Source organism: Bos indicus x Bos taurus, chromosome 4 (assembly GCF_003369695.1).
Source record: "Bos indicus x Bos taurus breed Angus x Brahman F1 hybrid chromosome 4, Bos_hybrid_MaternalHap_v2.0, whole genome shotgun sequence".
Lineage (NCBI taxonomy): Eukaryota > Metazoa > Chordata > Mammalia > Artiodactyla > Bovidae > Bos > Bos indicus x Bos taurus.
In genome coordinates, this window is record NC_040079.1 from 56,920,206 (window position 1) to 56,945,233 (window position 25,028).

General features: G+C 42.1%; 1 protein-coding gene across 1 annotated transcript in view; it reads left to right on the plus strand.

Annotated features, from left to right (window-relative positions):
* BMPER (BMP binding endothelial regulator) overlaps positions 1-25,028 on the plus strand; it is a 252,207-nt gene that overhangs the window by 125,690 nt on the left and 101,489 nt on the right. The window contains exons 7-8 of the mRNA XM_027539508.1: positions 16,296-16,395; positions 21,786-21,895. Coding sequence (XP_027395309.1) covers positions 16,296-16,395; positions 21,786-21,895 — 210 coding nt within the window. The remainder of the gene's footprint in view (positions 1-16,295; positions 16,396-21,785; positions 21,896-25,028) is intronic.

Here is a 25,028-nt window from a genome sequence, read left to right on the forward strand (position 1 = left end):
AGATGAAGAGCCAGCTGGGGTTATGACAATTTGCCTGCGGGATTCAGTGTGCTAGAAGTCACAGCCAACTATTTTATCCTTCCCTCTAGACTTCAGATGGATTGTGGTTACGGCACCCTTCAGTGTTTTTTTTACAAAAAAAAAAAAACATTTTTTAAAATGCTTATAGATTTTAAAAATGACCTACTATATGTATGGGGTTGCCTCACGTATTCATAGGGAACACCAGCTATTTGCGGTCATGGAGCGAGGGAGCATGCCAGCGTGCGTTACTTTCTAGAGGGAGATGAAATGATTATCCCCACCAACCCTCAAACACACCCCTCCTTAGGAAAACAAACATTTGCAAGTTTATTTTATAAAATCCGCATAGAACTTATATAAATACATTGTGAGAGCAGCTGTCATACTGCATATATCAAGAGAGTGCTTTGAAATTTTATGCAAATACGTGGGGGATGTATGCACTACTGTGCACCCCAGAAGACTGCTCCATGTGTTCCTGGCGCCAAGGAAAACACGCATGTTCTCCAGGTAATTCAGAGGAGAAGTCCACAGCCCGTACCTTTCACAGCCCTGTTCTCTGGGCCTGTGAAACTGACTTTGAATGGCTAATCGGAAAGTGCACAGGGTGGGAATGAGAGTGCTGAAGGTTCATTCTTATCAGGAACTTTTATAGATTAGGTTCTGTGCTGGGTGCTTTGAGTACATTCACTCATAACGTTTTCACAACAGCTTTGCAAGGAAAGTGGCATTGTTTAGTAATAAAATAACCAAGATGCAGATTACATAAATTGCCAGGGTCACTCATTTGTTAATTTATGGAGCTGACTGGGATATACAGTTAATTTGATCCTACAGTATTTGTAAGAACTAAACATTTAATGAGCACTTATTTGTGTACCAGACACTGAGCTAAACCTTTACCTCCATCATCTGATTTTTTATGTGAACTTGTGAGAATGGATACAGGTTGTTTTTTTTTTCTAATTTACAGATGAAGAAATTGAAATATAGAGAAGTAAACTAAATTTAGTGCAAAGTAGCAAAGAATGGAACTGGGGTAGGAGAGGGCTCTTAACCCCAGGATTTGTTCCTTTGAACCATGTGGATTTCCAGTTTTCCTTCTTGATTTAGACTCTGGAAACTGCCTGCTTGTACTGAGTTCAAGGCGTGGGCTTCCCCAGTGGCTCAGTGGTAAAGAATCTGCCTACCATGCAGGAGTCACAGGAGATGTGGGTTCGATTCCTGGGTAGGAAACATGTGCTGGAAGAGAGCATGGCAGCCCACTCCAGTATTCTGGCCTGGAGAATCCCATGGAGAGGAACCTGGCTGGCTAGTCTATAGGGTTGCAGAGTCAGACATGACTGAAGTGACAGCACACGTGCACTGAGCTTAACACACAGGGAGACAGTGAAGGAAGGCTCATGCCTTCAGAAACTAGGATTTCAGTAATTTTAAAAAGTCATTATTTTCCTGCAGATTTTTGATTCATCACCCATTGTCAGGAATTTTGTATCCATGTGCATGGAAATGGTTATTTCTACAACTCTAATAATAGACCACATTGGGGTTTTGAGAGACTATTTCAGTGTAAAGACCTCACATCTAAGTATTAGATGAAAGGAATGGCCCTCTTATTAGGGTTTGCAGCTTTTTGTCCCAAACATTGGGATACATGTACATCTGAGGCTCTCTCCTTTCATTCCTGTTACCCTTTGGAGTTAGGAATACTTGTGAGGCAAATCATTTAAAATATTTGCTAGGAACAATTTCAGTGCCATACGGCTCCTTTCATTTGCAAGCATTAAGAACTCTTCTGTTTTTCAAAGTAAAACTTATTAGACCCTTTGGGAGCTATGGATTTTGAATGCATATGGATTTTGTGGCTGCCCAAGTTTCCCTAGCATGGCATTTTTATTAAATGAGAACAACCATTTTTTAGATATTTATTTATTTGGCTACACTGGGTCATCGTCGCGGCACATGGGCTTTCTCTAGTCGCGGCTCTCAGGGGCTACTCTCTAGTTGCAGAGTGCGGGCTTCTCATTGTGGTGGCTTCTATTGTTGTGAAGGCCTTGCTCTAGGTGAGTGGGCTTCACTGTTGGCAGCACTTGGGCTCAATAGTTGCAGCTTGCAGGCTCTAGTAGTAGTGGTGCATGGGCTGAGTTGCCCGGTGGCATGTGGGATCTTCCCGGAGTAGGGATCAAACTTGTGTCCACTGACTTGGAAGTTAGATTCTTAATAGAATGCCCGAGAGCAACCACCAGGGACGACCACCAGGGACACCCGAGAGCAACCATCTTTCAGGCAGATTTGATGCCAGAGAATGGAGCACTTGTGATTTCAGTCAGGCTGCTTGGGAGGATTTACAAAAGAAGAAGGGAGACTTGAGCCTAAAGGCTATCCCAGGCTAAACTAGTTAAAAGGTCAGTGGATCATAGTCTTTGTCCTACACTACTGGAAACATCTTCCTAAAACAAAAGCATGAAATAGTCATTGCACATGAGTATCTATAGGATGCATTTTAAGTAAAATATAGGACATAAATGTAAGTGTATTTTCCACTTCAGCAATTTTTGGGGGGAGGGGAATGGAACCATTTTGGTATCTCACCCACAGACTCCCTAAATAGACTTTATCAGATAGATACTTAGAAAATGTAAAATGTTATGTCCTATCTAAAAAATTAAGAGAATCCTTCACTTCAAGGCCAATATCTATAATCTACACACTTGAGCATATGCCATACTCTCTTCAGATTACAAATATTTTCAACCAATCTGAATTAGCAATGTTCTGATCATGAGTTGGTCATATACTTTGACCTACTTGTTTATAACAGTTTTCTGAATTAGGCAACCAAACTTTAATACTGGTTGATGAAGATCTTTATAAATAGCATAGGTCAATTTAAAAAGTGACTTTCTGGATTTCTCGGTCTAGAAAAGAGCTAGATGTTCCATCTCCAGTGTGTAAACTTTCACTCAGTCTGCTTGTTTTTAAGACATTGCCATCATCCTCCCGTTGGTTTGGAAAAATAAAATGGTTGATGTTTCTGAGTCACTGCCTCCCTGAGTCTTTGACATTTGCCTTCCAAATACTCCGCTTCAGCACTAGTCTTTAAAGAGAGATGCTGCATGTGTTCTGAGTTGCTTGTCTCTATTTCAAATGGATCGGCCTTCCCCTGGTTTCCAATCAAAGGTGACCTTCCACTCTTCTTCCATTAGTATCATAGGAACCATGGAAACTGTCCTTGGCTTTCATTGAAACGTTTATGGTAATTCCGACAAGCATCTGGCCTTCTGTTTTAGCTATGGCCTAAAATAACTTGTCCTGAACTGTTTTCTGTATCTTTTTCTGAAATAAGATACAACTGTTGTTCGGGTAGAACTTTTTTTTTCATTCCTTTTAATAGGGTTAAGGATTTAACCTTAACCTCTGGGTTGCTAGGCCTATTGTCATAGTTACAGAGCTGTTGTCCACTCAGACCTCACCCATGACCTGATAAACTTTCCAGCCAGCTGCCCCCTCACTGAGGTACCTACTCTCTTCCGGCTTCTCTGGAGCACGTTCTGGCCAAGACTATGAGACAATGCTTCTGGACCTCGTCTGATATTATTCCAGGAGAAGCTCAGTTTAACACAACTCATTGTTTCTGCAAGAAGCCAAGCACTTTTTCTTTCTGCTTACTAGTCCATTTGCCAGAGAATATATGTATGCTTTGTCCACAGGTACTATTTTATAATAGGTATTGCCAATGGTGATCATCTTCCTAGGCGGATGCCTAGTCTTCCTAAAAAGAGTTTATGATAGAGGAAATATCTCTTTTCTGCGCTGGACAGGAGTCCATCGTCTCTCATGTCTGTCTGCCATTGTCCCCCCTGTTCGCCCCGTTTTCCCAGTCACTCTGGCTCTCAGCCTGGCATGGCTACTGCATCCATCCTCTTTGACTGCACGTTGCCACTAGTATCATGGAGACCTCTGATCACCAGCAGTGTCATCTGGATTTTCCTTTCCATGTGTTTTACTCAATTATAGAAATCCCAAATCAGTGGGCCTGTACTTGAATATTTCACAGTTCTTTTCAGCTTTATTTTCAGCATCTTTCTTCCTCAGAACCAACATGGGCATCCATGGCAGGCCCTGGACTTGGGATAGCTGGAGTGACAGATGCCAAGTTATATTCACAATAATTCCCTCCTTCTGTAACTAGACTCAGTAACTAGGGGGTTCTGTCGTGCTGCATCTCTGCCTGTCTTAGGATGGAGTTTGCTCTCACAAGAAGACAAACAGGGGACTTCTCTTTTTCACTGGAGTTGCCCAGACTTGTCAGAATGAGAGCTTTGGCTCAAGCTAGGAGCCCCTCATCACAACTATTTCCAACAGTCTATACACATCTCTTCCTTTGATCATGTTGGGCCTAGATTATGATCATCCCAAGAGCTTGCCAAGATTGGATTACATCCTGATTGTCTTAAAACACAAACTTAGAACTGGTTGACAAGACCAATACCCACAGGCATCACTAGTTTGAATGAACAGTGTGAGAAGCCTCTCGGAGAAGGCAATGGCACCCCACTCCAGTACTCTTGCCTGGAAAATCCCATGGATGGAGGAGCCTGGTAGGCTACAGTCCATGGGGTCGCTAAGAGTCGGACGTGACTGAGAGACTTCACTTTCACTTTCACTTTCACTTTCATGCATTGGAGAAGGAAATGGCAACCCACTCCAGTGTTCTTGCCTGGAGAATCCCAGGGAGAGAGGAGCCTGTTGGGCTGCCATCTATGGGATCACACAGAGTCAGACACGACTGACTCAACAGCAGCAGCGGCAGCAGCAGCAGAAGCCTCTAGTTTCTCTGGACAGTGTACCTCAATAGAGGCTAGAGTGTTTATAGGACTCTGTGGGTATTATGTTTACAGCAATTTATATTTTATTAGAATTTTAGGGAATTGTCATTTGATACAAAGTAGAGAACTATACATAGTCATGTGTACTGAATGGAAGTTTAGAAATTTTTCATTTAAAGATCACAGTGTCTAACATATAGAAACTCAAATGTTTGTTGCAGAGATGAACAAAAACCAAAATGCTGTGACTCATCAACTCAGAAATTTCAGTTTAAATATAATATTTTTTCTGTAGTGTTTTCAGGTATACTATATTTATGAAAAATCGTGAAGACTTCTAAGTGCAATTTTGTCAATACAGTAAGGGGATCCAGATATATCTTCATTAAGACTAATTCATTTTAAGGCAACAGATATTTTTAGACCTCAGGAAACATTACTGGAGCACAAACGTTTTTGAATTATTCCAGTTTTAACTGACAACTGTACAAGCAGGTGTTTAACTGAAAGCCAAGCACTTCCGATGTTACTGTGGTCTAGCTGTGGAGCTGGGAGGAGAGAAGCACTTGAGGAAGACAAAAGGAAGATTAACCTAGCTTCTATCCTTAGTGAACTCCCAACCCAGTTTGGGCAAATAATAAATCCAAATGAAAGACTGTGGAAGCAAAATAAAACAATATGAAGCATGTGGTATAGTACATAAACAACTTCTGGTGTCAAAACTTAAAGGTCAACAGAAAGGTTTTAGATGAGCAGTCCATGAGAATACTGTGGGACAGTATTTCTAGAGACACTTGCCTCCAGTCAAAGGCTTTCGTGTAGCTTCCTCCCTAGCGCATAACCAGCTTTGCTGCAGTGCAGACAGCCTGGGGAACATGAAAAATGCCCTTCCTCCTGCACAATGGTGTTATTTCCTTCCTTTCAGGCATGGCTCATAACTCACAGGAGGTGTGAGTTCTGAATGATCGGTCTTTTCATCTCCCTGGAAGTGGGCCAGACTGTAGATAAAGCGTTTGATGTGTCAGCGGTAGGCTTGTAACAGCTTTGACTACTTACATGATGATGAAAGGTTGAACTTTGATAAAAATGGCAAGAAAAGGAAAAAGGCTCGTTTTCTTTCTTTTACTTTTTTTTTTTTTCCCCAGAACGGCAGTTGAAAAACGTCCTACCGGGGTGGTCTGGAAGGTGTCTGGGAATCTGAAACATCAGGAGGGTGTTCTCCTGTGGATTTGTTTGTTTATTTGTTGATTGTTTCAGAGAGGGAGCCCCCCATGCTTGCCAGCAAGGCCAGATTCTCAGGGCCCTTATCGGCAAGTCCTACCTCTCTGTTCAGTGAGCCTTGGAAAGAGGTGTCAGGTCCTTCAGGGCAGATTACTGCTTCTGCTCCAGTCGTCCGTCAGCCCTCAGCTCCCATCCGCAGACACCAAATGAACTAGGGCTGGCAGATCTATTCTGATTCCCAGAGCTTTTTTATCCCTCGGGTTGCAGGGCATTTGCTCAAAGATCACATTGGAGGTTGGCCCTCAAGGGTGGTCTTATCTTCCTGTTTCTAAAATGGACAATGACAGGGAATAAAATATTCGTGGAAACTTCCAACCAGTTGGAATTTGCCTCAAACAGTACCCCAGTTGTTATCAGTGATTTGTGTGTCTGCCTGTGGGGAAAGCTGGGCTTGGGGAAGAGGAAGAAATTTGAAATTTTCTTTTTCAAAGCAGAAACATTAAGGAAAAACAAACAAACAAACAAACCCTGCCATTCAGCTAAGTGACAAGAAAGAGCAAAGAACCAGGACTCAGAGGAAGACAGATGAATTTTTAGCTTTAGATATGAGGCTTAAGCAAACGCATAATGGAAACCCTCTTTTAAAATGGTGTTAGTGAAAAGAATCAACACATTTACATCACCTATTTATTTATGACTCTAATATTTGTCTCACAAAATTACGACATTTGGCCCTGCCTCCACGTGCCCTTGAAGTCCACCGTTGTCTCCATAGCTAGGCTGAACCTGCTCACCCAGGCAGCTTCTGATAATAAGCCTAGAGCTGGCAACAGGGGAGGCCTGGCTGTGGCACCATACAACCCCAACCCCCCACCCCCACCCCGCCGCCCACCCCGGCCTTCAGTTTCTCTGAAATCTCCTGCAGGTGTCTCTGAACATGATGAATACAATCAGACTCTCTGGGGATCATCTACCATCAGAGGACACTGAAGTCCCTGCAGGGCTTATTGTCAAGGGCCAGAGGGTGATAAATCATACAACTTGGTGGGAACTTAAATATAGGGGCCCAGAAGAGACCTGTTGGCAAACAGGATGGTTTCCTCCTTCCTTAACATCCAAAATGTTCCTGAAGATGTCCATCAGCACCGATGATTGGCCTGAGACAATAAGAAGAGAGTGAGCAAGAGGAGAAATTCAGATTGTCTGAATGGAGTGTTCACCTTCTAAAAGGTAGAATGAAATAACTAGAGATGAGCAGAGGGAGAGCAAATGGGAAGTGAGGAACTTGTTCAGTTCAGTACCATATAACCAGGATTCAAACAGAAGTTCCTGGCTGTCTTTTCCTTTTATGTAAAACATAGGGAAAACTAGCTTGTTCAGCGGGGGGAAAGCTGATAGGAAGGTTATTATAGTGCGTTATAGTGACATTAGAGCTGAAACATTACATCTGGTGCTACACAGTGAAATGAAATGTTATTTCTTTAATAATAATAACTTTGGTAGTTATATAATGTAGTAGTTATATAGTTAATAATAATATGCTCTCTGACCATCTAGATGTTCACATCCTAATCCCCCAAACCTGTGACTGTCACCTTATATGCTACACAGTGAAATGAAATGTCATTTCTTTAATAATAATAACTTTGGTAGTTATATAATGTGGTAGTTGTATAGTTAATAATAATGTGCTCTCTGACCATCTAGATGTTCACATCCTAATCCCCCAAACCTGTGACTGTCACCTTATATGGCACAAATGACTTTGTAGATATAATTTTAGTTAAGGATGTTTCCAGTAGTCATGCACGGATGTGAGAGCTGAACCATAAAGAAGGCTGAGTGCCAAGAATTGATGCTTTTGAACTGTGGGGTTGGAGAAGACTCTTGAAAGTTCCTTGGACAGCAAGGAGAGCAAACCAGTCAATCCTAAAGGAAATCAACCCTGAATATTCATTGAGAGGACTGATGCTGAAACTGAAGCTCCAGTACTTTGGCCATCTGTTGCGAAGAGCTGACTCATTGGAAAAGACCCTGATGCTGGGAAAGATTGATGGCAGAAGGAGAAGGGGGTGACAGAGGATGAGATGGTTGGATGGCATCATCGACTAAATGGACATGAGTTTGAGAAAACTGAGGGAGATAGTGAAGGACCAGGAAGCCTGGTGTGCTGTAGTCCATGGGGTCACAAAGAGTCAGACACAACTGAGCTACTGAACAACAACAAAATGATGTTGAAATGGAGAGATTATCCTGGATTATCTGGATGGGCCCTTTTTTCAAGAGTCCTTAAAAAGGGAAAGTGGAAGGGTCAGAGTTAGAGAAGACATGATGATGGAAGCAAGGGCCAGGTTCAGAGAGAGATTTGAAGACGCTACTGCTGGTTTTGATGATGGAGAAAGAAGACCAGGAACCTAGAAGTTGGAAGAGACAAGGAAACAGATTCCTCTGGGAGTCTCTAGAAGGAACACAGCCCTGCCAACACTTTGATTTTAGCCCAGTGAAATTGATTTCAGGCTTCTAATCTCCAGAACTGTAAGGTAATAAATGTGTGTTATTTTAAGTCACCAAGGCTGTGTGGTAATTTGTTAGTATGAGCAACAGTACAATTGGACTTGGAAACACAAATTGATGGGAAAAATGAAAGGAATTTGGTTCAGGCTTGATTCTTAAGGCAGGCCTTGATTTTCTGAATAGGCAGTGAAGCAAGAAAAAGGTTTTGTTTTTATCAGCCCAGTGGGTACTTCTCAGAGGTCATTGTTGGCTCAAGATTTTCATGGGACAAAATAAGTACCGTGGCCAAACTTTGCTGACATACCTTTGACTCTCTGTGTGTAGAATTGAAGTTGAGTTTTATTTTATGACTTGAAAACAAAAATCCATGCATAGCATGATGTTCAGATTCTTGGGAAAGAAAGTCTCCAGGATCCATACAGACGGTGATGATAAAGCCCGAGTTGGACTCAGCACAGATGCCTCAGAGAAGCGTAATTCAACTCCATCAGCCTGTCACCCACTCCTGCTCTCCGTTCCATGATCATGAGTAAAAGTAGCCTCTAGCCACTGAGGTGAAATGGGGCCCGATTCTTCTCTCAGAGAACTCTTCAACCTAAAAAATAATCTCCATCATTCAGAACACACGTCTTAATCACATGTTATAAACTATGATGTGCGCTAGCTGTGAGGAACTCACAAGATAATTATGACTTAATCCCCACTTGATGGAAGCTCCTGTTAGTGAGGCATTTGCAAAATGTGGTGCCTTGGACAGCAGCAAGTCGGCTGGGAAAGTTATCAAAAATGCAGGTTCCTGGATTGTGGCTCGAGAAAACGTTGGTCTAGTGTAGTAGTTCTCAACTTGAATTGATTTTGTACCCGGGCATCATTTGGCAGTGTCTGGAGACATTCCTCTTTATTGCAACCAGGGGATGAAGGCGGATACTGGCATCTAGTGGATAGAGACCAGGGATGCTGCTAAACATTCTACAATGCATATGACGGCCCCCTGAAGCAAAGTCTTAAAACATCAGTAATGTCAAAGTGGAAAAGCCCTAGGCTAGTGTTGAGTCTCACAAACACACACACACAAATTATTTTAGCGTGTGGTGGTAGTGGTTTAGTCACTCAATCGACTCCAACTCTTTGGAACCCTATGGGCTATATAGCCTGTCAGGCTCCTCTGTCCATGGCATTTTATAGCACGTACTATAAACATATATGCCAGTGTATTGTGTGTGTATACGTGTGTGTGTGTGCATTCATATATGCCTTTCTCTTGCCCATTGTAGTGGGCTTGTGAAAGTAAAAGTTGCTCAGTCATGTCCACCTCTTTGCAACCCCATGGACTGTAGCCTGCCAGGCTCCTAAGTCCATGGAATTCTCTAGGCAAGAATACTGGAGTGGGTTGCTGGTTCCTTCTTCAGGGGATCTTCCCAACCCAGGGATCGAACCCAAGTCTCCTGCACTGCAGTCAGATTCTTTACTGTCTGAGCTACCAGGGAAGCACGTGACATGTCTTTGTCCACTCTCCTTCCACTTCCTCATCCTCACAACTCACCTGCAGCCTCTCTTTTGTGTTGATTTCTGATTCCACACTGGCCAAGAACAGGGGAAGCCAAGTACTAAGTCCTTCACCCTTGAAGTAGCTGTCATGCTTCAGAACTTCATCAAAATAAATTTCCAGGTTGAAGAGGGGCGTGGATAAAGATATCCATTTCTCTGAGAGAAGTTTTTTAACCCAATTTGTAATTCAGATTTGGTACTTTGCTCCCAAATTTGCTTTATACCACTGGTTGTTGTGATGTAAAAATTGTGAGTCACACATGAGCTCTTTGTACCCACGATTTATTTCTTCCTTACACTAGTTCCTCTAGTTTTTCCTCTTCTTTCATTCTCACCTCCATCTAGAATCAATGGAGAAGTCTATTTTCTTCAGAGTTGAATATTGTTTTAAAAAAATTACTCTCCAGACAAATAAAAATCACTCTCGAATGTGGTTGCGTGTAGCTGACTGGTCTTAACTGGTTAGACATGCACTGCTGTGCTTCCCACCTCCTGTTAGGTGGCCACGATCTGTTTCCTGGTCAAGGAATGAGTGCCATGTCACGTGCTGCAGAACAGTTTCCAGCCCCCAATTCCCAGCAGACCTCAGGGATGGAGAAGCATCCTGCATGCACATGGCTGTAGTTTTATCATCTTGCACTCATCACTACCGTCAGGAAGATACTTTCTTTCTTTTTTTTTTTTTTAATTATGCAACAGAACTGCTGCATTAGGGTAAACTTTGACACAAAGTAATTGTGTTCTTGACTAAATCAACTAAAAGAAAATTAAGAAAATAGACCTGGCATAAGCTCCATGTCTTTCTTTTTAAAACAACTGCTTTTGGAGAAGCACTTGCATAGGCAATAGGAACAAAGGATCACCTCTAGAGGACAAGTTTGCCTTTTCAAGGAATGGGCAAATGGTAGAAATTGTAACTCTCCAGTATCATGGACCTTCCTAGCTTTTCTTGTTGATCAAATGGGAATACAGTCGTTAGTCCCTATGCATTTTGACCATTTAGACATTTTCAAACATTAGACAAAATACATGGATACTAGGACTCATACCATCTTTAAAAATTGAAGTTGAGGGATGCTTTTTGAAATATGGGCACTAACAAACATTTAGTTGGTACCCAAATTATGCAAAACCCACGGAGATACAAAGGTAAAGGGATGCAGACAGCCCTGAACTCTGCCGTCTCATCAGCATCTTTCAGTTGCTCTGAACAATTTACCTGGATTCTGGAGCTCATTATATGTGGTGGCTCTTCCTTTCATTCAATGAATTTTTATTGAGATGTTTCCTTGAGTCCATTGAAGGATATTAGGCTCAAAGGACTGGTTCCTGCCCTTAGAGACAAAACCAGTATTGTCTGTCAGGGTTAAATGTTCATGTGTGTGTCAAAAATACCACAGGAGTACAGATGAGAAAAGAAAAGATACAGGATTATAGAGGAGGTTGTTGGGAATTGAAAGGGTCTAGTCACCCTGTTTATTTAACTTATATGTAGAGTACATGATGAAAAATGCTGGACTGGAAGAGACACAAGCTGGAATCAAGATTGCCAGGAGAAATATCAATAACCTCAGATATGCAGATGACACCACCCTTATGGCAGAAAGTGAAGAGGAACTCAAAAGCCTCTTGATGAAAGTGAAAGTAGAGAGTGAAAAAGTTGGCTTAAAGCTCAGCATTCAGAAAATGAAGATCATGGCATCCGGTCCCATCACTTCATGGGAAATAGATGGGGAAACAGTGGAAACAGTGTCAGACTTTATTTTGGGGGGCTCCACAATCACTACAGATTGTGACTGCAGCCATGAAATTAAAAGGTGCTTACTCCTTGGAAGGAAAGTTATGACCAACTTAGATAGCATATTCAAAAGCAGAGACATTACTTTGCCAACAAAGGTTCGTCTAGTCAAGGCTATGGTTTTTCCTGTGGTCATGTATGGATGTGAGAGTTGGACTGTGAAGAAGGCTGAGCGCCGAAGAATTGATGCTTTTGAACTGTGGTATTGAATAAGACTCTTGAGAGTCCCTTGGACTGCAAGGAGATCCAACCAGTCCATTCTGAAGGAGATCAGCCCTGGGCTTTCTTTGGAAGGACTGATGCTAAAGCTGAAACTCCAGTACTTTGGCCACCTCATGCGAAGAGTTGACTCATTGGAAAAGACCCTGATGCTGGGAGGGATTGAGGGCAGGAGGAGAAGGGGACAACAGAGGATGAGATGGCTGGATTGCATCACTGACTCGATGGACGTGAGTCTGAGTGAACTCCGGAAGTTGGTGATGGACAGGGAGGCCTGGTGTGCTGTGATTCATGGGGTTGCAAAGAGTCGGACATGACTGAGCGACTGATCTGATCTGATCTGAGAAGACTTTACAGAAGACAATAGGCAGGAAATAGACCTTGAGTGAAGCAGGATTTCCATAGGGGTCAGTGATCGGGGCAGAAAGGGAAAGATGCATGCATAAAGAAGAGAGAAGGCATAAGATATGTTTGGGGACAGGAAAGAAATAAGATACATTGGAATCCCCTCTCTGTGTTGGTGTTGGAAGTAAAGGAGATTGGAGAAAAGATTATGGAGTATGTTGCCTCACTGGGGTAATAAAGAACTGATTCATCCGAGTGTTAACACGGTAAAATTTATTTCTTGCTCATTTAACAGTTCCTTGCAGGTGTTTAGTGGGTAGACTTCCATATGGTGACTCAGGGAAGCAGGCTCTTCCAAGTTATTGCAAAATTCTTGAGAGCATGGCACCTTATTGTTCAATCCCTCAGATGTGTCTGACTCTTTGTGACCCCGCGAACTGCAGCAAACCAGGCCTCCCTGTCCTTCACCGTCTCCTGGAGCTTGCTCAAACTCATGTCCATTGAGTCAGTGATGCATCCAATCGTCTCATCCTCTGTCATCCCCTTCTGCTTTCAATCTTTCCCAGCATCAGGGTCTTTTCCAGTGAGTCAGTTCTTCTCATCAGGTGGCCAAAGTATTGGAGCTTCAGTTTCAGCATCAGTCTTTCTAATGAATATTCAGGATTGATTTCCTTTAGGATTGACTGGTTTGATCTCCTTGAATCCAAGGGACTCTCAAGAGTCTTCTCCAACAGCTCAGTTTAAAAGCATCAGTTCTTTGGCGTTCAGCCTTCTTTAGTGTGAAAGATTTCCGTCTACCTCCCACTGGCTACCCCTAACAGTAAGGGAGACTTGGAAATACAGATTGGCTCTGTGTCAGGAGAAAAAAAAGATTCTAGTGGGCACCTAGTCATTTCTACATGGACTTTTAGCTTGAATGGGTTAAACTTTCTCCTGAATGTTATGGTTAAGTCATCCTCCACCTTAACATATGGATGTGCTCTATAAAGAATGATTTTTTGGTGTGTTATATTCACTGCTGGTAATCCTAATGTATGGTAAACCTTGAATAAATCTTAGCTCAAATAATGAAACAGTTGTGGATGCTGGATAAGAGTCTTGGAGATATTGAACCTTGCAGGATGGACTCGTGGAAAGAAAGTTGAGGCAGGTAAGTTAATTAGAAAGCCATGGTGATAATCTAATAGAGTCAATTTAGTGCAATTACAGTAGGAATTAGTGCAATTTTAGAACCAGAAATGTTTGCTTCTGCTTTTTTAACTTTCTTAGTTTACAGCAAAGCCCTGGCTTATAGTTTAGCCAGAGTCCCTGCTGATTTGAAATCATAGAAGCAGGTTGTGAGCTGAAAGGGCCTGGGACTTTCTTTGGAGGTATTAATTGGAATGCAGCCTCGGGACTTGGGCTATGCCACAATTCTGCAACCCAAACAAAATAAAACCTGACCAAAGCAGCAAACTTAAATTGGAGTTCAAGTTACTTTAACGGACTCTTGGGAGACACAAACTGCAGTTGTATTATGTATGCAAAATTCACTCTTTGACCTTATTGTAAGGAAAATTAATGGAGTACACACAGTCTTTGGCTAGCTTTCCAGTGTGTTGGACAAGTTAACGGCCATGCAACTATGCAATATTTTTCTTAAATTTTAATTTTAAAATATGCTTGAAAAATAGATGCTGATCCAACAAGAACAGAGAAAATTGATGAAAAGAATACATTCTCTGTGCACCTAAGAGAAGCCGACATCCAGGCAACCTCGTGTAGCCCAAGGCTTCGAGATTTGAGGAAGTTAAAAGCTAAGGAGAGCCTTCTGCCTCCCTCTAGATTTGACTTTTGTGGTTTATGTATAAGCCGGGGCAGACCTCAGAGTGTGACCAAGACTCAGGTTATGCGCCTCTGAAGTCTGGTGAAGGGCCAGAGTCTAGGATTATACAGTCGAGTGAGGAAACTCACTGAGAACAGCTAGGGATTCCTGGGAGATTTTTAGTGATTCGTGCTGATCTGGAAATAATGGAAAAACAACAGAAGGACTTTTTGTGGTATTTTTGTGTGTTTTCTATTGGTTTGGGGAAGAAGCCAACCTTAAAGTGGCTTAAAAATAATAAATATTTAAAAAGACATAACATGCTCTACCCTTTTCATCTGTCCCTACCAAAAAATAAAACTTGCACAATGAAAATGGCAGGAATAGGAAGGGAAAGCAGAAACAACAGGCGACAGTAGTGTGCTCGGATGGGAACGAATAGGATCCAGACGGCCAATGTCTGGTGTTAATACAGAAAGTGCTGGAGAAGGTGTGAGGAAACACTCTGAGGGAATCTTTCCCTTGCGAGGCCCAGGACTCTTTGAGGCATGAGTTGCTTATTTCCTGAGGCCTCTTAAGATAAAAATTCCAGGCTTGAGGCAACGGGTACTTCGGAGGGTCTACTAGTTTGGTTTCCAGCTCAAATCCTAGAGAAGCCAATTCATTGAGATGTCATTTGCCTAGTGATTGATCTAACAAATTTACTGATTTTTTTTGGTAAAGAAAAAAAAAACTGAATTATTCACAAGTTTGATAGTAATTCATATTGCACCGGATAGTTTTCACTTGAGCCTTGCAAAGCTGTTGAATGTAAATTGACTGGAAAACCCGTTTTTTGTTTTTTCTTGTCTTGGCTTTATGGGGATTCAGTTACAAGTTGCTGAGGTTGGAAAACAGGCATCCCTGCTAAGGAATGGAGAAAGGAAGTTGGTGTGCTCATCTTCACATCTCGGAGGGGTTAAAGATACTAATGGGCAGGGAAGCAGGGGATACCGAGGAAGACAAGGAATGAATGTCAGAGGTGATGGACGCTGGAGGACAGAAAGGGTCAAGGATGAGAGACAGTGAAAGATCTGAAGACTCTAGAACATTTTCCAAGGCTGCTGAAGTCTTTTTAATATCAGTCATTATAAACCTTCTACTTGATTCATATTAGTTTGGCTGAGTGACTTCAGTGAAATGGTTCTTCTGAATGTTGGCTTCCAGTGTATCCATTTTCAGCAGATTGACTAACTTCCCCAAATCTGAGCCTTGCTGAGTTGTTCTAGCAACACCTTTAAGGAGTGACCAAAAGGGAAGTCTTCCTGGAGGAAGCTTTACCTCAGGACTAGAAAGATGGGGGTCTGAAACAGGAAGACACATCTCAGTAAAACCCCCAAAGTTGCTTTCTTGCCTTGGGCTTGGAAAGAAAGGCCAACCTGTCTGGGTTTGCCAGAGACATTTCCTGATTATAGTACTGAAAGCCTCAAATCTCAGCCAAACTGAGAGGGTTGGTTGGGCTTAAAAGCCAAAATGCTCAGGTGGCTCAGACGGTAAAGAATCTGCTTGTAATGCAGGAGACCAGGATTCAGTCTCTAGGTTTGGAAGATCCCCTTGGAGGAGAGCATGGCAACCCACTCCAGTATTCTTGCCTGGAGAATGTCACAGACAGAGGAGTCTGGTAGGCTACAGTCCATGGTGTTGCAAGGAGTCTGACATGACTGAGTGACTTTCACTTTCACTTCAAGAAGGAAAAAAAGATAAAGGTGGTGGTGGTGGTGGTGAGTGGGAGAGGTGATGCTGAACCCATCGCTTTAGAGGCAGCCTTCTCATGGGTACAATTCATGGCATCTACGGGGAAGAGCATGGGATGCCTAGGGGCAGTTGCCAGGTCTGAGCAATCACCCTGGGACCAACCCCAGGGAAGGTCTAGGTTTGTTCCAGATAGTTTGGTTAGACACTATATATATGCACGTACTTTTCTAAATGTGCTTTTTTCTCCTCTTTTCTTTAGGGAGGCAGGACACAGTGCGTGAGAGAAGTCTGTCCCATTCTCTCCTGTCCTCAGCACCTTAGCCACATTCCCCCAGGACAGTGCTGCCCCAAATGTTTGGGTGAGTGATTGTTTTCAGATCAAAGAACAATGTAATTCATTCTGGGAGTTTCTGTTGAGAGTTGTCCACTTTGTTATCTTGAGGTTCTCAAGTTGTGCTATTTCATGGCTTCTTAGAGACAACACCTTCTTCTGATTACCTGAGTGTAAGGTGTGGTGGCTCAGTAGGTAAAGAATCCACCTGCAATGCAGGAGACCCGGGTTTGATACCTGGGTCAGGAAGATCCCCTTGAGGAGGAAGTGGCAACCCACTCCAGTATCCTTGCCTCGGAAATCCCATGGACAGAGGAGCCTGGTGGGCTACAAGACCATGGGGTTGCAAGAGTTGGGCACAGCTGAGAGACTAAACCACCACCAAGGTGTGTACAAGGGTTTATTTCACTTCTGAGCCTCCCCAGAACTTTCTTTTCTCTTATCTTCCCCTGTAGTTGTAAACCTGGTATACCAGACACCCTGGGATAATAGCCTGATGTGGGGAGAATGGTACTGAGGAAACCGTCTTTAACTGGACATTTGATGATTAGTAGGAATGTATTTTTGTGGGGAGAACAACACTGAGAAACTGTCTTTAACTGGGCATCTGACATTTAGTAGGAATGTATTTTAAAGGCATGTGAGGACTTCCCTGGCAGTCCAGTGGTTAAGACTCTGTGCTACCAATGTGGGGGGTGGGATGGGGGATGCAAACAGAGCGTGAGGGTTCAATCCCTGGTCAGGGAACTAAGATCACACATGATTCAAAGCATGCCCCCAAAAGAAAAATAAGTAAATAAAGGCATATGAAGTAAACAGATGGAGGAACAGAGTGTTATTTTAGAGGCAAAAACATGCAGGAGGATAAGGTGCCTCAAACAAGAGGTTTGGAAGGGAATAATGAATAAGTCAATAAAAAAGAGGATTAGCTATTCCTTTTGGAGCAATTATTATGTACTAGGTACCATGTGAAAACGTCAGGAACTTTTTTTCTCATTTAATTTTCTCAAGAGTCTGTGACATACAGGTGCTAAGTATAGAATTCTGATGTGTATTAATAATATAGGGACCATGATTAGTTTTGTGCTGAGAAAGAAGTAGAATTCCTAGAAGGTAGCACAGCTAGTGAGCTCTGGAGGTGACTCCTGAACGTGAGTCTCCGTGATTCCCAAACCCACGATTTAACCTGCTGCTTCTCAGCTTTCCAGGTAACATGGAGAGCAGCATGCATGTTACCACCTGAAGAGAAACACCCTGGATGGAGGGTCCCTAGAGCCCGGAATCCTTTGGTTTTTGTTCTTTATCTATGTATCAGCTTCTTCCATGTGGCCTTAAGGTCATTGAGTTGATTGAGCTTGACCATTTAAGATTCAGATAAAAGTAGCTTGATCCATCAAATGAATACAATAGAATATGCAGCATCCCCACCAGTATCTCCAGGGATCCTTGGCAGGGGGCTTGTATTTTCTCTAGTCACCGCTGGCTTTGTGTTTTCGCTCCTGCTGCTTTTTTCTATTTGTTCCCTACCTCTTCCTCTTCTACCTCCTCCTCCTTCTCTTCCCTTTTTTTTGTTCCTCTTCCTTTCCCTCCTCCATCTGCTTCTTCAACATCATTTTGTCCTTTCAGGAAAACCTCCCCACCCTGTCTTTTCACATTCTATGGTGCTATTGAATCAAGGCTTGTGCAGGGGATTTCACTGAAGGTTTACAGTAAGAGGCTGATTACTTTTCAGGGAAGCACAATGAATAATAGAAACTGAAATATTAAGCTCGCTTTGTTCTTAAAAGGTCTCAGCTACTTTGCCTTTAGGAAAATATCACTGTCCCTTTTCTGTGGATTAGAGCCTCCAATCCTTATTGTCCACACTCTTTCCTTGAATCTTCTGTCTTTTCTGTCATACTTTGCTTCCTCCAACCGAAACACCTGTTGATTTATTTTTATCATTCCCAGCTTATCATAGCCATACCCTGAAGTCTATCTTTCTACAATTGAATTGGCCAATAAAGGTATCTTGTTAAATGAAGGCAGCTTTCTCTTCTTTGAAGGATTCTGCTGCTAACTCTTCATCTAATAATGTGTGCCTTCCTTCTGTGTACACACACGCAAACACACACACAAACATGCACCTGCTTTTAAAGTAATTCCATAGATATTATCAGAACAAAGGAGAATTGTTTAGACATGACTGACTGAAGGCATTTCCCCTGATGTGTGTGCTTCTTGGGTTGCCCATGTGTGCTTGTGCCCCTCGAAGAGAAGTAGCCAGTTCACTGTTGTTGAAATCATCATGCTGTGGGTCATGGTGGAAACAGGGCCCCATATAAGTGAGAAAGTCGTCCCAGAGGAGGTGTGGCTTGGGCCCTCAACTTGAAGATAAGTAGGCTTGCCTAGAGAATCCTGTGGACAGAGGAGCCTGGTGGGCTGCTGTCCATAGGCTCGCACAGAGTCGAACATGACTGAAGCGACTTAGCATGCGTGCATCCGTTGGAGAAGGAAATGGCAACCCACTCCAGTATTCTTGCCTGGAGAATGCCAGGGATGGAGGAGCCTGGTGGGCTGCCGTCTATGGGGTCGCATAAATGGACACAACTGAAGCGACTTAGCAGCAGCAGCAGCAAGCTTGATTAAAGCTCTGAAGCTGGTATCGTGGATATGCTGAGTCAGATGAGATTCTCATATGAACAATGACTGTTGTATTGAATGCAGATTTTTCTGTCCGTTTGTGGTCATAAGTTGGACTACAAAAGGAACAGCAACTCTTAGGACACTCAGAAATTCTCCCAAATGAGACCTTTACTGCTGGGCTAAGCCCCAGAGGAATAAAGTGGAAATGGCTTAGATTAGGCTATACACAGAGTCTCTGAACTATTCTTTTGAATGTTTTATCTTATTTTGAGCCATGATGACTTTGGGATTTAGGTAAGATTGTATGTTCTTTGACAGTAGAAAGAAACATACCCACACAACAGAAGACAGGAAAAAAAAAAAAGGAAACATAGCAATGCTTAGTGGATGCTGAAATTTTAGACTATTTAGACTTTTGGATTTTTGGACACTGATTTGCTGTTCAGTTTTCCCGTGAGCAGGATTCATTCACATGACATACCCCTGCCTTTTGCACTATTTTCCTCTCTTTTCTCATTTTCAATGACAGCCTCAGCAGAAGTTTCTATATAGAGAGCACCGATGCACCTCTCAGAGTCACACGGCCCAAGATCATATTTGAATTATATGTGCTGTGTGCTCAGTTGCTCAGTTGTGTATGATTCTTTGCGACCCCATGGACTGCAGCCCTTCAGGCTCCTCTGTTCATGTGGATTCTCCAAGCAAGAATACTGGAGTGGGTTGCCATTTCCTTCTCTAGGGGCTCTTCCTGACCCAGGAATTGGGCCCACGTCTCCTGAATTGGCAGGTGGGTTCTTTACCACTGTGCCACCTGGGAAGCCTATTTGAATTATACCACCTCTAATAATGATAATACTTATCTGCCATTGATCATATTTGTGCAGGGAGATTAAACTCAAGCCTTTTTTGTTCAGTAGTCTACTGATGTATCAATCCACCAGTCTAACACTAATAATATAATATATAATAATATATATAATAAAAGACAGGACAAGGCAAACCATGTTATCACAATTTGAAACAAATGCTCGATTGAAGCAGGGCTATTTTTAATTCTTAAAGGACAGAAATATATCTTTGATGGAATAATATAGAGGACAGTGTTTAAAGCAGTGAAAAATAACGTCACCATCATTTTTGTAGTAAATTAAAAAAAAATCTGCTTAGGGGTGTTTCTTATACTTTTATAGAGTGTCCTAAATCAAGGTGTGATATGACAGGTGTGACTCTGATGGGGTGGGTAGCCTGCACACAGATTTCTGATGCTTCAGACAACCCTTGGGAGTTACCTAGAGGAAGACCTAGAGAAAGGATGAATTCTGTATTTTTCAGGTAATCCTCTGATTTAATCTATACATTTTTACAAACTTCAGAAGACTTAGAACCTGAGTATACACAGAAGAATGCCTGTTTCGGTTGGGGTATTGCTAATTGTTAGGTGCACATACAGTCATTATGCTAAATTTTATCTAACCATAAAAAAGTTTTTGATGTATACTTTAGCATTGACATTGTAGTTAGAGATGGCAATGTGTTGTTGGGAGGAGGCATTTTGATATCATTTTATGACAAGTGAACTAAGTCAGGCCTGGAGAAATCAAGTTCAAGGTCACCCGGGAGTCTGTATGTGGGACCCAAGTTAAAATTATCACAATCATCTTTTGAAGCAAGTTTGCTTCTTGTAGGGAGAACTAAACTAATGATTTAATTCTACATCTATACTGTATCCCAGCTTTGAGGTTGACTTTTAACGGGAAGATGGCATTTTTCTTGACACCTACTAACAGTAATTCCAACAATTCTAATTCCGAGAATAGCATTTCATATGTGTTTATAGATACTTCAGCATTTCATTTGGTCTCCAATGAAATAGAGATTGCTTTTAATCTTTTTACAGGAAGAGTGTGGGTATAAATCTTATGAGTGATGATTAATCTTTGACTTCTCAACTTAGTCCTTAATTGAAGTAACATTTCAGAGATATTTTTATGTGCTCCAGAGAGTAGAAACTCAAATACTGAAAGAAAGGAGGAAAGTGGATTACACTCTTTATTTGGGGTTGATTTTTTTCGCCTTTTGGGTCACCAATCAAATCCTTACATCAGGGAAAACCATGGTAATTCTGCAAGAGGTGTGATGCCTGTGGGAGGTTGAACACTGCGTTTGTGGAGTTGGATTCCTCCTCTGTGTGATCTTTGAGTTAGCATCACCCTTGATGCCAATGGACTTGTCATTTCTTCAACTGATATACTATCTCATTAGTTTTTCTTTTTGCTCATCCTAGTCTTCTTTGGATATCTTGACTTCTCCTGCCTCTTCCCTGCCAACACCCACTTTCTGGATAATTTTACTCATTCTTTAAGATACAGCTCAGGCAGCACATCCTGAGTCTTCTCTGTCCTTCCCATCCTCACAGTTCCTAGATTGGCTTCTTTCCAGAACTGACTGTCTTATTGTATTGAAATCATCTTTTGTGGGTTTGTTTCCCCAGTAGATTAAGCTCCACTGGGACAGGATGCCTTAGTCATCCTGGCTCACTAGGATGAACTCATAATAAAGATTTGTTAAACTTACAAGATTCAGTATGGAATCAAACTCTTTTTAGCAAAAACTCTTTGAAGTCATGATTCCTGGGAATCCCCTAGAAACATGTGACCCATGGCTCTGTATTTGTGCACTAGATTTACCTGGTCTTGTGGGAATGTTTAACAGTCCTGTGCTATAATTGCTGATGATGAAGTGGGACAATCCTGACTTCTGTCTTGCTAACGCTATGCTGTTGCTTCTTTCTAGGTCAAAGGAAAGTGTTTGACCTCCCATTTGGAAGCTGCCTCTTTCGCAGTGATGTTTATGACAATGGATCCTCTTTTCTCTATGATAACTGCACTGCATGTACCTGCAAGGTAAGATGGTTCTGAGGGGCTGTGGTCCAGAATGGATGACATTTTGGTTTTAATGTTAACACTATAGCCAAATATAATAATGTGTTATTTATGGTAATGAGGCATTACTGATGCCACTTTATCTGTAAAGTTATATTGCATGTTCACAAGGAAGTTTAGACATAGGATCCAAATTATGAATCACTGTTATGTTCCCAGGACCAATAAGTTAGCTCTAGGGGTAAGAATTAAACTCTGAGGGGCTAAAGCACTTATAAAAGTCAGACAAATGCACATTGCAGTGTTCTCTGGCTCTATTTATTCAGTATGAATTCTCTGACACACCTGGCAATAAAAATGGCTTTAACCACATGTAAGAGAAAAGAAGCCAACTCATCAGAAAAGGCTGTTGCTGGGAAAGATCGAGAACAGGAAAAGAAGGGGGCAATAGAGGATGAGATTGTTGGATAGCGTCACCGACTCAATGGACATGAGTTTGAGCGAACTCTAGGAGGTAGTAAAGGACTGGAAAGCCTGGTGTGCCGCAGTCCATGAGGGAGTCAGACATGACTTGGTGACTGAAAAACAGCAGTAAAGAGAAAAGAAAGGCATGGGTTCACAGTTATCACAAAAATAAACCTGGTAGTTTGGGAAGAGAGTATTTATGTGTTGTTCATCATACCATTTCTTACTTGAGTCATTACACACTTTTCTCAAAAGGCAACCACACATCTGCTGCTGCTGCTGCTAAGTCGCGTCAGTCGTGTCCGACTCTGTGTGACCCCATAGACGGCAGCCCACCAGGCTTCCCCATCTCTGGGATTCTCCAGGCAAGAACACTGGAGTGGGTTGCCATTTCCTTCTCCAATGCATGAAAGTGAAAAGTGAAAGTGAAGTCGCTCAGTTGTGTCCGACTCTAGCGACCCCATGGACTACAGCCTACCAGGCTCCTCCATCCATGGGATTTTCCAGGCAAAAGTACTGGAGTGGGGTGCCATTGCCTTCTCCGAACCACACATCTAGTGACTGGTAAAGAAAGAATTCCTCAGCTCCAGAAATTTAAAGGCATTATGCACATCACACATTCCTAGACTATGTTTATATGGTGATTCAGTTCTGAAACTGAGAAGAGAATCATTTACACGGAGGACTTTAGGACCATTCATTAGCAAGTTAATCGAAACATCTGTGTGACATGAGTTTAGAATACATTTTGGGGTGATAGTTGTTTGTTTTTAATAACCAGAGGTTTGGAGAGGGAAAGAGGAACTTTTTTCACTGTCAATCAGTAGCTGGAATTAGAGTTCAAAAGTTCCTGATTACTCAAGGCATGGTTTGTTAATGAGCATGCACTGCATCTTCAAGGAAGTGGCCAAGGAAGGGCTGAACTGTCTGTTCCCTAGCACTGAACAGCAAGTAATTCCGAAGACTGGAATTACTTTCCTGAGGCCCTCTCCTCTCTTTCATGGTTCATAGAATCCTGTGCTAAGCATATAGCCACTCCTTTTGTTGCCTTGGCCTCCATCCTCTGGACTTCTCTTTCTCTCCTGGAATTTCACAGGTTATAGCCTCCTCTTGGGGATACTGAGCCTTTGATGAAAGACATCACATTCCCGATTCTCTTGATTGCAGAAAAGCCAGGCATCCCAGGGATGGAAATTAGTTATGCTTGCAGCGTTTTGGGTCTCATTCTTTGAGAGATTCTTTGAGAGGTGATTAGCCAATATATCCCAATACTCAAAAGAAGCGTAACTGAAGCTGTTCCTTCAAGATGTTTTTTATCAGAGTATGAATTCACGGTCATTTTTGGGAAATGGAATACTTGAAGAATCAGGCTGCAATCATTTGGGGTGATCAGGGTTGTTTTGTATCTGTTAGAGTTTCCCTCTCTAGTATCCCCATCCAGTGAGTGCCATGCAGGTGCAGGAAATAGTTCTCTAAACACAATTCAGTTTTAGGTTTCCGTCTGCCTGCAGTGTCCTCATCTTCCTTGAGTCTGATTAGCAAACTCCTCTTCATTTATAGCAGCCTTTCTCAGATATCACCTCTTCTAGTGAGGTTTTCCCAACCCACCTAGATAGGTAATTGTTGCATCTTCTCTCCTAGCCCTATACCTTTACCAGTTCTTTTTACCACATTATTATATAGTCTTTGTTCAGATGGTTATCTCTTCTCTTTGTGAGTTCCTTGAGGACAGGCGCACATCTATCCATCTCTGTATTCTAATTGCTTAATCCAGTTCCAGGCAATGATCTAATGATACTCTAAATGTGTGTGTGTTTGTGTGTGGTGGGGGATGGTTGGTTGTGGGTGTATATTTAATGAAAGTTGGGCAATCTATCATGAAGTATGCATTATTCTAGAGCTGGTGAGTGCCCTTGTTTTTCAAACTTGAAATCAAAATATGCAGTTTGACAAAGGATTTTTGCCAATTTATGAGTTGACTTATTTCCATGTGCCAGGCACTGTGCCAAGTACTTTGCATATTCCATTAAACTGCACAATCAACTTGAGAGGTGTTATCATCTCCATTTTGAAGATGAGGAATCCGGGGCACAGAGGGATGGATTTGTACAAGACAATACACTTAATACATGAACTGGCATTCTACCCTGGTCATATTCAATTCTATATCTTATCCACTGTGTGATGTGATTTGAATAACAAATGCCTTTTTTTGAAGGATCATCTCATTGTCATATTAATCTTAAGAGGATAAGTTAGTGAGAGTATAGTAGATGGTACCAGAAGTGCCTCTTGAAACCATAGAATTGATGTAGAAGTTGCAGAAGTTACATCTGTCGATTTACTCAACCTATTTGTATGTGAGGCTCCAAAGTGAGTCCTCTCTCCAAGCTTACTGATTGGGTCTATGTCTTGGAGAGGGGTTTGGTCTCTCATTTCCCTGCTCTTGGTTCACACTAACTCAGCACTTTGAGGTCATTGCCAATCTACCCTGGGATATTTCTTTCCTCCATCCTGTCTTCTGCTAAGTTTCATAAATATTTTGCTCTTATAGTCATTTCATCTGACATTCTACTCCAGGTGAAATTTCAACTTGTTGGCTGGGAAACTGGAAAAATTTGCTTTTCTTAGGGCTTCCCTGGTGGCTCAGAGGGTAAAGCGTCTGTCCCGCAATGCGGGAGACTGGGTT